The sequence below is a fragment of the Pangasianodon hypophthalmus genome, chromosome 19, assembly GCF_027358585.1.
Source record: "Pangasianodon hypophthalmus isolate fPanHyp1 chromosome 19, fPanHyp1.pri, whole genome shotgun sequence".
In the NCBI taxonomy this organism is placed as follows: Eukaryota; Metazoa; Chordata; class Actinopteri; order Siluriformes; family Pangasiidae; genus Pangasianodon; species Pangasianodon hypophthalmus.
Genome location: NC_069728.1, coordinates 12824997 through 12839039, shown reverse-complemented (window position 1 = coordinate 12839039; position 14043 = coordinate 12824997). Strand labels below are relative to the sequence as shown.

Genomic DNA, 14043 nt, shown 5'->3' with positions numbered 1-14043 from the left:
TGCACTGAGACACAGTGGCTCTGTCATATATGCTAGCGATCATGTCTACACCTGTTTTCTTACTAAAATGTCACAGCATATAACACTAGAATACATGGAGCGTGTTTGAACAAAAAAATCTTGATAGTGGTGTTTTTGTTATTGTGTTCATACATTGTTGTTCTCAGTGGCTGAGAGACATAAAGTACTGTGAGCGTGCGTCAGATTGAACACTGAAAAATGGCTGAGCGCAGTCAGTTTACAAACGTAACAGTCAATGATTATGTAATAAATCATCCCTGTTAGCTTAGTTATCTGTAACGTACAGCTGGAGCTAATGTGTCTTAAGCATCTTTGTGTCTTATGTCAGGTTTCAGCTACTCTAAAGATTAATTAGCCTATTAGCTAACTGCTGTATAGTGTGAAGTTATTATATTCCCTTTTCTAGTAACTTCTTTGAGATGGTGTACATGTATACCTTGCCAAACCTCATGCTGTTTCAGCTGTCCTCAATTACCTTTACATGTTCAAATCAATAACCCTTACTCCTCAAATGAATATTTCTGTAAAACGTCTAAGTTGCACAATATTCCCCTTGCCCTAAATGTAGTCATTCAGCCATGTTTTGTTTGAGGTTTCACCTATTCAGCTAGTATAAGCTCAAATGTCCGTATAGTTGCTTAACCACATCGCAAATAAGCTGTTTGCGTAAAATCTCAGGGATAGTCTTATTTATGGATTTTACATAAAACAGTATCATTTGTATCACTTCTAGCTTTCTGGTACAATTACCCCTCCAAATTTACTTTAGCTTATTTTTCATAGATTACAATAAATACTATGTTCCACTATAACCACCTTGTCATATTTACAATATGTTTCAGTAAAATTCTGTTTTCTTTTGGGGTAGTTGGGATGGACATTTGGGTGAGATGGACTTTTCTTTTGGGTGAATTGAGATGGACTTTTCTTTTGGGTGAATTGAGATGGACATTTGTGTGAATTGAGATGGACATTTGGGTAGATTGAGATGGACATTTGTGTGAATTGAGATGGACATTTGTGTGAATTGAGATGGACTTTTCTTTTGGGTGAATTGAGATGGACTTTTCTTTTGGGTGGATTGAGATGGACATTTGTGTGAATTGAGATGGACATTTGGGTGGATTGAGATGGACATTTGTGTGAATTGAGATGGACTTTTCTTTTGGGTGAATTGAGATGGACTTTTCTTTTGGGTGAATTGAGATGGACTTTTCTTTTGGGTGGATTGAGATGGACATTTGTGTGAATTGAGATGGACATTTGGGTGGATTGAGATGGACATTTGGGTGGATTGAGATGGACATTTGTGTGAATTGAGATGGACTTTTCTTTTGGGTGAATTGAGATGGACTTTTCTTTTGGGTGAATTGAGATGGACTTTTCTTTTGGGTGGATTGAGATGGACATTTGTGTGAATTGAGATGGACATTTGGGTGGATTGAGATGGACATTTGTGTGAATTGAGATGGACATTTGGGTGAATTGAGATGGACATTTGGGTGAATTGAGATGGACTTTTCTTTTGGGGTAGTTGGAATGGGTGAAATGGACTTTTCTTTTGGGTGAATTGATGGACATTTGGGTGAATTGAGATGGACTTTTCTTTTGGGTGAATTGAGATGGACATTTTTGTGAACTGAGATGGACTTTTCTTTTAGATGAGATGGGGCTAATCTTTGGGGTGAGATAGGAATTTCTTTTTGGGAGATGAACTTATCTTTGGGATTCACTGTTCTTTTGTGGTGGAGGGACTTTTTCTTTTGAATGAGATGGACTTTTGAGATTGAGTGACTTGCTTTGAGTGATAAGAGATTGACTTTTCTTTTGGGGAAGATTTTCTTCTGGTGTAGTTTTAGGGAAAATGGACTGTTCTTTTGGGTGAGATGAGATGGATTCTTCTTTTAGGTAAGATGGACTAATCTTTTGGGTGATATGGACTTTTCTTTTGGGAGATAGACTTATCTTTGGAGTAGATGGATTCAGGTGAGATTGAATTTTTCTTTTGGGTGAGATGGACTTTTGGTTTGGGTGATAAGAAATTGGCTTCTTCTGGTATAGGTGGACTTTTCTTTTATGGAAAATGGACTTCTTGTCAGAGTGAGTTGAGATGGACATTTTTATGGTACATGGATTTTTAGAGGTGAGGGTCTTTTGAGACTTCGTTTTGGTAAATAGGCTTTACTTTTGGTGGGAGATGGACATTTCTTACTTGTTAGCTACACCTTTTAGTATTGCACTTTGGTTGATCAACCGTTAATTTTTGCTTGCCATTTGATTTGCAGTTTGGAATACAAAGGGACATGTCTGCAGTATTTACAGCTCTTTTTAAGCTTTCAGAAATGTAAATTGTGGGAAATGCTTGGAGTGGAGTGGTTATTGAACAGCTTAAATGCCTATTGAAAAAGATGAGCAGGGAATGGAATTCTGTTCTGCTTTCTCTGTTGGTATTGTGCAGAGAACCTGCCTTGTGCATATTGAATGCCAGGACTGTTAATCTAGAAAAACCACCATCGAGCTTTATGAATATCTGAAGAGATCAGAGTGGGTGGATTTTTAATATATTGCATGAGGCACTGATATCACTTTTCATGATTAGAGATATTGGCAAATTGCTGGTTTAGATTAGGTATATGGCAATAATTTGATATACAGTATATCCCTGTTATCACTATTTATTATTGTTTTTGGTTTATTGTGAATTGAATGCCCCATTCATTAGTAGGCTGGCTAGGTAGGTATAATTTTCGAGTAGTGTTTGATCCACGGCATAAAGACAGCTCTTTTCTCTGGATTGTTATTTTGGGCAAATGAAAAAAAAACCATGGCAAACAGAACTGTCGCTGATGAATATGTTTACAGATGTGAGTTAGCTTACGACATATTTGTGTTTGCAGATCACCAGGTAACACAACTCAACAGGCAGGTCATATGTTGCTAACATAATCAAGAATAAGTGTGAATTTCGAAACCATCAGATAATAAGCAGCACTTGACGTGTTTATTTTTAAAATTTTCAAAAATAAAACTTGCAGCATTTTAAATCATCATTAGTCTCAGTAACCGACAGGTTCAGTTAAAATACTGATCCTTTTGTCATTAATAATGAAAAATAATTGATAATATAAATAATAAAATATAAATTCATAATATAAATATAAACTCCAGAAGCTTAGACAACTGTCATGATATGAAAATTTTATGTCACAGTGCAACTAGCCTAGACTATCCTGGAAATAGTCAGCCCTGGTCTTTGTTATTCAGAGATATGAGTCTATGCTGAGAGTCACATGCATTAAATGAGTTGATGATTTTGAGAGCTTCTGTGCTGTTTGCCAAGCCTTTAGGGAAGGACACACTCCTGTTAACACACTGCACTGCATGCTAAGTGCTTTGACAGCTCTCTGAGGTCATTGAGGGAGAGGCGAGATAGATAAATATAGAAATATAGAAATATATGTGTGTGTGTGTATATATATGTATATATATGTGTATATATATATATATATATATATATATATATATATATATATATATATATATACACATACACACATACACACATATATATATACAGTATATATACAATGTGTGTGTGTGTGTGTATATATATATAGGTGTATATATAGAAAAGTGTTCCAGCATATTAATATTGTTTATGTTCATGCATTTCTATACGCACATGGCTGACAAATTAAAGGAAAGACAACAAGGTGTCTTTGGATGGTTCTGGGACACCATTTGCCACCAGAACAGTTTCAGTGCACCTTGGAAAAGATTATATAAGTCTCTGGAACTTTACTGGAGTGATGAACAGCATTCGTCCAAATGGTATTGCCCCAGCTGCTGTTTTGATGATGGTGGTAGAGAGCACTGTCTATCACATTACTCCAGACTCTCCCATAGGTGATCACTTGGGTTGAGATCTGGTGGGTGGATATGAAGGTCGTAGCATATGGATATGCATATAGCATATTTACATCTTTTTTTATCCTCATCAAACCATTCAGTCAGCCCTCATGTCCTGTGGATGTGGGTGGGGTCATCCTGGAAGAGACCATTGGAGTAGAAAAGTTTCATATACTGTATAGGATAAATGTGATCAGTCAGAGTAACTGTGTATTGATTTGCAGTGACTGTTCCGTCAAAGGGGACAATTGGACCCAAACCATGCTACCAAATTTCCCCCCTCAGCCTAACACATTCGTGTGATTTTTTAAAAAAAAATTTTCTCCCCTTTAATTTGTCACTCATCTGTATGTGTATGTATGTATGTATGTATGTACTTATTTATTTATTTATTTTTCTGTAAGCATTAAACTCACAAGCATAATTATGTTGTACTTGCAAGAAAAAAAAATTAAAGACATTCTTTTAATTTATTCTTATTCTGTTGAGTATTCTAACACTCTGGACTGCAGACTAAGTGTTCTGACAGCTCTTTGAGGTCAATACAGGAGAGAAAAGATGGCTGCCAGCCAGCACATGCTGATTTGTTTTTAGGTTGCCCTTTTGTACAGGGACTCTGATGACTAAAACCCCTGAACTGACTGACTATTCCAGAGCTGAGTGAGGAAAAAGGACCAAGTAACCTTGTCGAAAGTGTTCTAGAGAGGGAAACATGAGGGATGTCAGGCACTCTTGACTACAACAAAAGAAAATACAATGATTAAACCTTTATCACTACCAAAGCAAGAACAGGAGAGAACCCAGTTATCTCGAAATAATCAGCACTCACCACAATGGTTTTCATGTGGTAACCTCATTACAATGATCTAAAAAGCAATCTACATAGTATTCAGTATCTTATATCTAACGTAACCTAGAATCTGCAGATGAAGGCTAGCTTAAAGCTGGTATTTTCAAAAATGTACAAAAAGACATACGTGAGAAGGCTCTCAGACACAGCTCCACTTGCCTCCTTTCCACACATTTCGAACACTATGATGATGTTTGCTCTGTCACGGCTTCATATCTGTCAGTCTTCCAGCGGCACAGGAGAGGGCTTGAGAGAGAAATTCACGAAAACGTTGGCATGTGTCCAGGGACGTCACACGGGTCATGCTAATTAGCCCAGATTAGACAGATAACCAGGGATAGCACAGATTCATGTTTCTGTCCCTTTGAAAGTTAGAGTGCTTATGAGTGGTAGAGTAATAAATATGACTATGAATGGGTATTAATAATTAAAGTAGTATTAGTAATAACAATCTCAAGATGAATAGAAAAATTGCTTAACATACATACTATATACCTAACACCATCATGAACCACAGCTGTGATGATGTAACCATATGAATGTATACTTTAATAGGTCTACTGTTAATTTTTGGCCATAGCAGTACATAATGAGTAAACATGCTAATTTCCAAAACAGCAGCCTTTTGCATTACAGTAAGCAATATTGGACTGTAGCCACAGTGAACCTATGAGCCCTAACATGACGATTTTCGACAAACTAGGGCTTTTTATCTCATTATTTACCCCTGCAAGACAAAGATATTGCACCGTCACGACTAAAACGAACGGCTCTGATATTACACCTCCGTTGGAGCTCCATTCAAGTCAATAATTATCAGATTTCAAATGTCAAGAATCGTCTCCATGAGAATGACGGAGACATGACACAGAGACATGACGGGACGATACACCACTTATGTCCTGCATGGCACTCACGAGGAATCACTCTCCGTGCGATTATACTCGGCATAGAAATACAACATCGACAAACATGTGACTGCTATTTTGGCTCTGAAGAGTCTGGCCTCTGTTGTAATACGAGCATATAAATGTTGCATAACCTTGTGTAATCATAACCATATCATACTAAACTCAATTTATATTTGAACTTAATATAATTTTTTATTCTTTGTTTTTGTATTAAATTAAGTCATATCTTTGTTGTTTTTTGTTTTATTTTATGTAATTTTATTTAGGCACAATGCTGGTTAATCTGAAATCTAGCTGACAAAAAAACTAAATTCACATCGTCTTGCTATATGCACTGATTATTTCTGGGCTTCTCAACCTTTATTTTCCTTACAGATAAAATGTGCAACTCTCACATAGTGCTAAAGTGCTGTATGTTAAAGACCTGTTTGCTAATTTATTTAATATGGATGCATTTCAGAGTAACAGTTCAGAATTACAAAATAATATAATAATATTTTAGCTTACATACCTTCATCCCTGAGGAAGTCCTCCAGCTTCTAACATGGTTTGGTTAAAAAAAAAAATGCTATTATGTGGTTAGAAGTGGCAGTGGTGGCTGAACAGTTAAGGCATTGGGTTACTGATCAGAAGGTCGGGGGGTTTAAACCCCAGCACTGTCAAGCTGCTGCTGTTGGGCCCTTGAGCAAGGCCCTTAACCACATCTGCTCCAGGGGCGCTGTATCATGGCTGACCCTGCGCTCTGACCCTAGCTTCCTAATCAGCTGGGATATGTGAAAAACTGCATTTCATTGGCTCTGTACTCGTACTCTGCACAATGCCAATAAAGCTGAATCTAATCTAATCTAATCTAATCTAATCTGAAGTGTTGAAACAGAACTGAAATGTGCATTTGCTGGAGGTCTGGATTGAGAAGCTCTCATCTAAGTGGTTTAAACTGATGCTGTTGTCAGCATGCTTTGAAATAATTTATACTTAGGAACTTTTGGTTTTATAGTTAAACACTCATGACAAGTGACAAAATAAGCTTTGATTGGGGTTTTGTGTGTTGATTGCTGCTCCACCGCTTCATGTGTGGTTTAAACAGCTACACTGATCAGCATTGTATTGTTGTACAGTTAGTGCCTTTGCGTCTAAAATGAGTTTTACTTCCCTCGCATTTAACTGCCTACTCTCACGCTGACTGCACAGCCGCAGGTAGAGGTTAATTAACCTCAAGACTACCTTTTTCAGCACTCGGCTTAAACGTGTAGGGAACATTTCTGCAACATTAATTCTCTTTACCTTTAATGTTTAATTACCTTTAACTTTCTTGCTTAATGGTCTTGACCTCTTATTCATAGTTCTTATTAATGCATGAGGTTAGAAACATTATACGTTCTTTTGAAACTGATAGTAATTTCACTATAAAAGATATAAATAATAAGTAGAATAAGAAGATACAGCATATCATATCATTCAATATCATGCTTTCAATGCAATGCATTAAAGAGACTAGATAATAAAATATGTTATTCATCAGAAAATACTGCTTATATTACTTGAGGTGTAAAACAGTTTGACTTGATCAAGCACACACTCCCTCCTCTCAAAGCGTAGCTTCCTCTTTATTTTAAATCTCCTAAACACACTGTTTTTCATACAAGTGTACTAGTGTAGCAGCTTGGGAAAGGCTAGATTCTGCAGCAGGCAGGAACTGGAAGACTGCTATAAATCTTTATGATCTGGTATGTGGGAGCACTTCAGCTTCCCGGTAAGTTACGACGCTGACCAGTGAGTAGTGGACCGAAATATTACAAAGTGCCGAATCTGCAAATTAAGCATACCATAGGCTGGTGCTAATACCACAAAGATATCTGAGATTCCCCTTCTATGTTGGTCTCTAAAACTAGATGAAAACATGAAGCAACACATGTGCATGCACTCACAGCTCTCTCTCCTCACTCAGAAAGCCTTTCCTCGCTGATTCAATCCAGGCTAAAGGAATCACAGCAGCAGCTGGGAAGTTCACTCATCTAGGGCCACAGAGAGCTACATGACTCTGAGAGCATATCTAGCTAACAGCAGATTAATAAAAAGCCAGTGCTTCAGACATGCCCCTTGGAAAGTTATCTAAATTTTTTTGTTACATTCTCATGCACAGCTTTTGTTTCATTATATGCTGCTGCAAGCCTAAAAGGATCTGACAAACACTGTCATTTATTGTACAGTTACAGTTGTTTTATAATGTTGAATGTTTTATTCAAGTGAAAATGGAAACCTTAGGCACATATTCAGGCTATGCTTATTTTCGCTGTATTGAAAATGTGTTGTATTATATCAAATTTGAACTTTGTGTATTGTAACACCCTTGCATGTAACTGATCATGAAAATAACAACACAGCATTGCTTAAACCAGACACTCTTATCCACTTCAGACTGTAAATCAGTGTTGATGGATACGTTCTAATCCACTTAGCCACTTCACGTAGTGAACATGGCAGCCTGATGTGCGTCTGTGTAGCTCTATGCTGTCTGACAGGCGAGCATCGATCTCGAACGTCTGTACAAGTCGACACAAGTGTGCTGTGGATCATATTTCACCTTGCTCGTAAATGCTTGAGTCATGAGGGAACATCACGGATGAGAGTACATAATTTCCACAATAGCATAAAGAAATCATGGCAAAACTTGTCAGATCTTCAGCAATAATCTTTAGCAATAATGCTTGATGTATCAATGATACATGGGAATTTAAAAAATTATGTGCTTTAGAGAAAGATTAAAATGAACAAATAAAAGAGAAACTTTAATAGCATTACATAAAACCTACACAACCTTAAAAATGCATTTAGGATGATTTTAATATAATATTATAATATGTAATTTTATATTAATTATTGCAATATTATTAATTATTGAATACTAAGCATTACACCATTTCAGAGAGTGTTTTTAGTTCCTAGCCAGTTTTAAAGAGATATTACCCCTGTGATTTTCCCAGATGCTGATATATCTGTAGAACCTCATTGATGGATTTACTAATATTCTGCATTTTAAATAGTGAAATATGAACTGCACTAAATATAGAGTACTACAGTTCTATTTTCATGCACTTTATCTTTATCTATAAATAGGTTTATTCTGATTGCTTGAAATTCTGCTTAGTAGTAATTTGTCTGATCGCTCTCTTTCTCTCGTTGCTCAGTGACGGAGTGGGGCGACGACGTGAGGCCGATATCTGAAGACGAAGCGATGGTCATCGTCAACCATCAGGCCACCGGGGACGTCTGCACTCTAATGATGTGCTTGCAGGATAAAGGAACGGTACGAGCTGAGACTAAATTGTTTACATTGAGCTGTTATCCAACACATAGGGCATCACTTTAGACTATTAGATTTTAGATTTATTTTATGTATCTATTTAATCCACTTCTCAATATAAACAGTGCTGATATAAACAGAGACTAAAGTCTCTAGTCATGCTCTGGGCTAATGCTGAAGGCAAGTGGAAATGAGAAACGGAGAAAATGGGATGGAATTACCAACACTGATTTCACGTTGTTACTCACAGACTCAAGAAGACTAGAACATCACCTCTGTAGAAGGAAACTTTTTTTATATAACAGAGAATTTGAGAAGTTGAGCCAAAAGCATGCAAGCTTAATGTTGGAAAAGTCATTTTTAGTGTTGAAGTAGGTGGTTGAGGCATTCATTGTGTTTTCAGGTCGTCCATCTGAGATTCCTTTAGCGCGATATCTCAAGAACAAGTGAATGTTTGTATGATTGGTAAGGAATTTTCATTGTAACCAGCAGATGAACTGATTAGATTTTGAGTTGATCTAAACAAGGTCACAGCAAGGTTAAGTCTCGGAAATAGTTTTTCTCCAGTACCTTCTCCCCTGTTTGCAGTATATTTTAAGGGTATTTCTGGCATATAAATTAGTAAGAAGAAGGCCCAGACTTGTTGGTGGCACAGCTGTCGGCGTTGGCCTTGCATAAAATCACTCTTTATGCACTATATGTTTACACTATATACTTGACTGACAAGTACGTGGATGTTTGTAAAGCAGTATCTTCTCAAATCAAGCACAAACATTTTGCACTAAATAGAAAGGATATCACTTTTGCGTGAGAAAATCACAGCCTGAAACTTTGCTTTCCTCATTTTTTTTCAGCATTCTGGGTTGGTATATCATTCATTTTTAAAATGCCTCCGAGTTATACATGGTGTAGACAATTTCTTGGCAATTTTGGCAAGTGATCTGGGTATTAATAGTGTGCTATATTTCACAAAACTCTCACTAAATAGTCTCAATTAAGTACGCAAAGTACACAGGCTGAGATTTCCAATTACTGGCCAAAATATCTTGCATGTACAAATATTGAGATTATATTGTGTAACTGATTATTGGCATCCCCTTCCTCTTACTATTAGAACACTAAAGTTATCGTTCCATCCTTTCTTATTTTTTAATACACCACTAAAGATATCATTCCATCTCTTTCTCTTTTTAATAGACCGTGAAGGATATCAAACGATACAGTAACAGAAATGTGAACCCCCCCCCTTTCTCCTATCAGCACAGGAACTGCTGTCACTGATGATTCATTTCATTCTCTGGCTTTAGTATATTTACTCAGCCATGTTGCGAACGTTTGTGTGCGTGTGTGTGTGTGTGTGTGTGTGTGTGATCAGTGAACAGTATCAGACTGTTTAGTCAGTGCAGACTGTTTCCCTGGTCGCTGTGATCATTTTAGCACAACATATTCAAGTTACATATCAACTCACTAAGTGCTAGAAGGAAGGCAGCACATAATCATTAGGATCCAAAAGTCTGTGTCTTCTACCGGGAGCCATTTTTATTCCATCACTTACCAAACACTAATATAAACTCATCCCGTGTTATTTAAGGGTCATGGTGTTAAACGCTGCGATAGAAGCAGTGTTTAGATGTGTGAGAAATGCTTACTTAAAATTTATCTTCACACACTGTTCTCTTCATTTATTTATTTATTATTATTTTTTTTTATTGTTGTCACCATGTTTTTCATTCAAACACTAACACACGTACACTCTGAAGACATGGCGTTAATTGTTGTAGTTCCTTAAAGTCTTGTGTTCCGATTGCTAAATGTGGCTCACAGCAAATTTTCAGAGCACAATGTGATGCTGTGTTGCGTTTTGCCAGTCAGGTAAAGTTTTGTCACAAGTGTGTGGACCCATGAACTTGGAGAAGGTGGAGAGATGTAAAGATGGCTAACTTCCTCTTCTATGGTATCAATGCCAGATTAAATAAATAATAATGAAATGGTTAGAGATTCTGCTCCTTTTACTTAATGTATTATTTGGAAGAATAACTGAGCCTTAATGCAAAAGTACTGTAAATATTATGAAGCTTCTTAGGTCATTCACTACTCTTAACTAGTAGGGCTGCATGATTAATTGTATTATTATTATTATTTTTAATCTCGACACATTTCCACAAAGCACATTGTTGAAAGGCTTCAAAAAAACAGCTTAAAAATTGCAAATAATGGCACAGCTCCATTACGCACACACAGCAGCACCCGAGTCAATCTCAGTTCTAGGCTTTAGAGAGTGAGTAAGTAGTCAGGGTGGCTTAGACCCAGCTAGGGCAGATGAAGAGCCACTGACCTTAATCACTCTGCTATCAAACACAGAGCCTGAGCCTCTGATTAGTCAAGATGGTTGAAATTCTCTATTATAAAGAGTGTGCAGGTTAAAATGTCTGGGGCCACTAAGCTTTAGTAAGACAGAGGTCAGAGAAAACATCCTACTTCTTGGTTATTTTACTATGATACAGTTTTATGAGTGTATTATGACTCAGTAGTGCTTAAAAAAGCTATTGTGTTGTTGTTTTTGTTGTTTTTATTACTGACCCAGTGCCTTCATCATCATCTTTATATGAACTGTGTCATACAATTGGTGACTTTATCTGAGATTTGACTCTGTATGGATTTATACAGCCTCATGTCAGCTTCTAACCCTGTGTTTCAACAAACATATTCCAGACTGCCAGTTAGCTAGGAGAGTACAGTAATGAAGTCCCAGAAGTTATAAACCATAAATGGAATCATCCACCATTTTGTTTTGCATCTGATTGCGGAAATGTCTCCTCCTTCTCTGGAAGTCATCTGTCCAGTATATCGAGTGTCTGCGCAATCAGTTTTGTTTTTCACATTACACATTATAAAGTCTTAGGTTGCCTACATGTTTGAGAGATGGAATAACACACACATTCTTGGTACAATTCAATTTCTAGGGAAATGCTAAAGGATTAGTGCAGACATCTCATTACATAACCAGCAGAGCAGGTTAATGTTGAATGCAATATGAAGTACGAAAATACGAAGTATACAATATGAAAATATGAAGTATGAAATATATTGATATGAACATTTTTGTCACCATTGGCAGTTTTAGGAGCTAAAAATCATAATAATCAATATCCATCAGGGCCACTGAAATTCTAGTTACTGATTAGCTGGTTAGATGTGTGTTAGATGTGTGTTATGTATGTGTTAGGTGTGTGTTAGGTGTGTGTTAGGTGTGTGTTAGGTGTGTGTTAGATGTGTGTTAGATGTGTGTTAGTTGTGTGTTAGTTGTGTGTTAGGTGTGTGTTAGGTGTGTGTTATGCTCTTATATTGAGACTTCTCTAAATTGGACCAAAATGCATTCGATGCATCAGTACATCAATGCTCCTGATACTACGTAAGGATACTTACTGACCATGACAATAAGCATAAATAACGGTTCAGGACTAGACCACTATTTACACTCTTCTATCACAATTAAGCTAATTATTTCAATTAGGCAGAAAGGACAGAAAGGAATGCTTATTAAACTGCAGTGTGTGGAAGTGTTGTAATTCATCACCCTCGATCTGGCAGCAAAAACACTCCACTGTCTATCCTAATGCTGACAGGGACTAATCCCTATCGAAAACATCTAAACACCATGCTCTGTCTATTTCACGGATAAATTCCACATCAGTGAAAAGGTTGAATTCGTTTTTATTGCCGTGAAGGTTCCTGCAGCAAAAGCGGGGGGAAAAGATGGATGACAAACAGAAACTCACTAAATGTTGTTGTTTAATTACCTCAATTATTTGTCCTAACAAAATTACTTTTTCAATTAAAGCGTTATCTTTTCATTTGGCGGAAGATAATTATTGTTGACAATTCATGAAAAAGATTTAATTAAGGAGTGACCACCTCAGAGACGTTACCATAGCAACATCATAACCACAGCATACACAGTTATAAGGAAGCTAAACTAGACAACAGCATCAAGCCGACCTGATATCAGAGCGTAACGGACTTCGTTTGACCTCCAGCGGTTGTGTTCCTTTTGATATCTTTTTGAAATCTTTTTGATATTTGATATCACTGGGTTAAAAAACAGGGCTTTACTGATATGATAAACAGCAGAAACAGAAACAAACATGAAAACATTATATCCGCTTATAATTTAATTTCAAGATAAGTCAATAACTTAAATGTTAATATACCTTATTATACCTCAGCGCTGTTAAGTTGTCGAGTCTGACTGGTCAGATGGTGTTGATTAATTTTCAATAACACGGTTCTGACAGTAATTCTTCCTGCTACAGAGATCACGGGTATATATTAATGCACTTGTTATAAGAAGTTATCGTTTCTGTAGTAACAGCTTATTCACAAGGACTTGGCAGATGCTCCATATAATAAATAATAGGTTGAAAAACATGTCTTTATTTAACAAGGAATAACATGCTTGTATACTTGATGATATAAGTATATGATATTTTATAAGAGATATAATTTTTCTGTAAGGAGATGTTTCCGTAGCATTTTTGGAAGGAGTCTCCACTGTCAGCACTTAACAGTCAAGAGGTAAAGCTGTTCCTTTACGTTCTCTGCCATGTTTTGTAGTTTCTCAATACCAAATTGTTTTTTTTTTTTCTTTATGGCTTATTAAGAAGCTTGTTTTACACAACATTAAATGTAACTATAAATGGATAAAAAGCTGTCTGGGGCAGTCGTGGCGTAATGGTTAGAGTCTCGGACTTGTAACCCGTAGGTGGACCTGAAGGTCATGGGTTTGAGTCTCAGGTCCGGCAGGGATTGTAGGTGGGGGGAGTGAATGACCAGCGCTCTCTCCCACCCTCAATACCACCACTGAGGTGAGACCCTTGAGCAAGGGACCCCCACCGAACCCCCGACTGCTCCCCGCAGCAAAAAAGGCTGCCCACCGGGTGTGTGTTCGCTACTGTGTGTGTGTTCACTACTGTGCATGTGCACTTGGATGGGTTAAATGCAGAGCACAAATTCTGAGTATGGTTCACCATACTTGGCTACACGTCACT

General features: G+C 37.1%; 1 protein-coding gene across 3 annotated transcripts in view; it reads left to right on the top strand.

The window, feature by feature from the left end:
- Positions 1-14043, top strand: part of lpgat1 (lysophosphatidylglycerol acyltransferase 1) — a 50891-nt gene that overhangs the window by 9753 nt on the left and 27095 nt on the right. For all 3 annotated transcript variants that reach the window (XM_026923826.3, XM_026923827.3, XM_034313934.2), the window contains exon 3: positions 8880-8998. In XM_026923826.3, coding sequence (XP_026779627.1) covers positions 8880-8998 — 119 coding nt within the window. The remainder of the gene's footprint in view (positions 1-8879; positions 8999-14043) is intronic.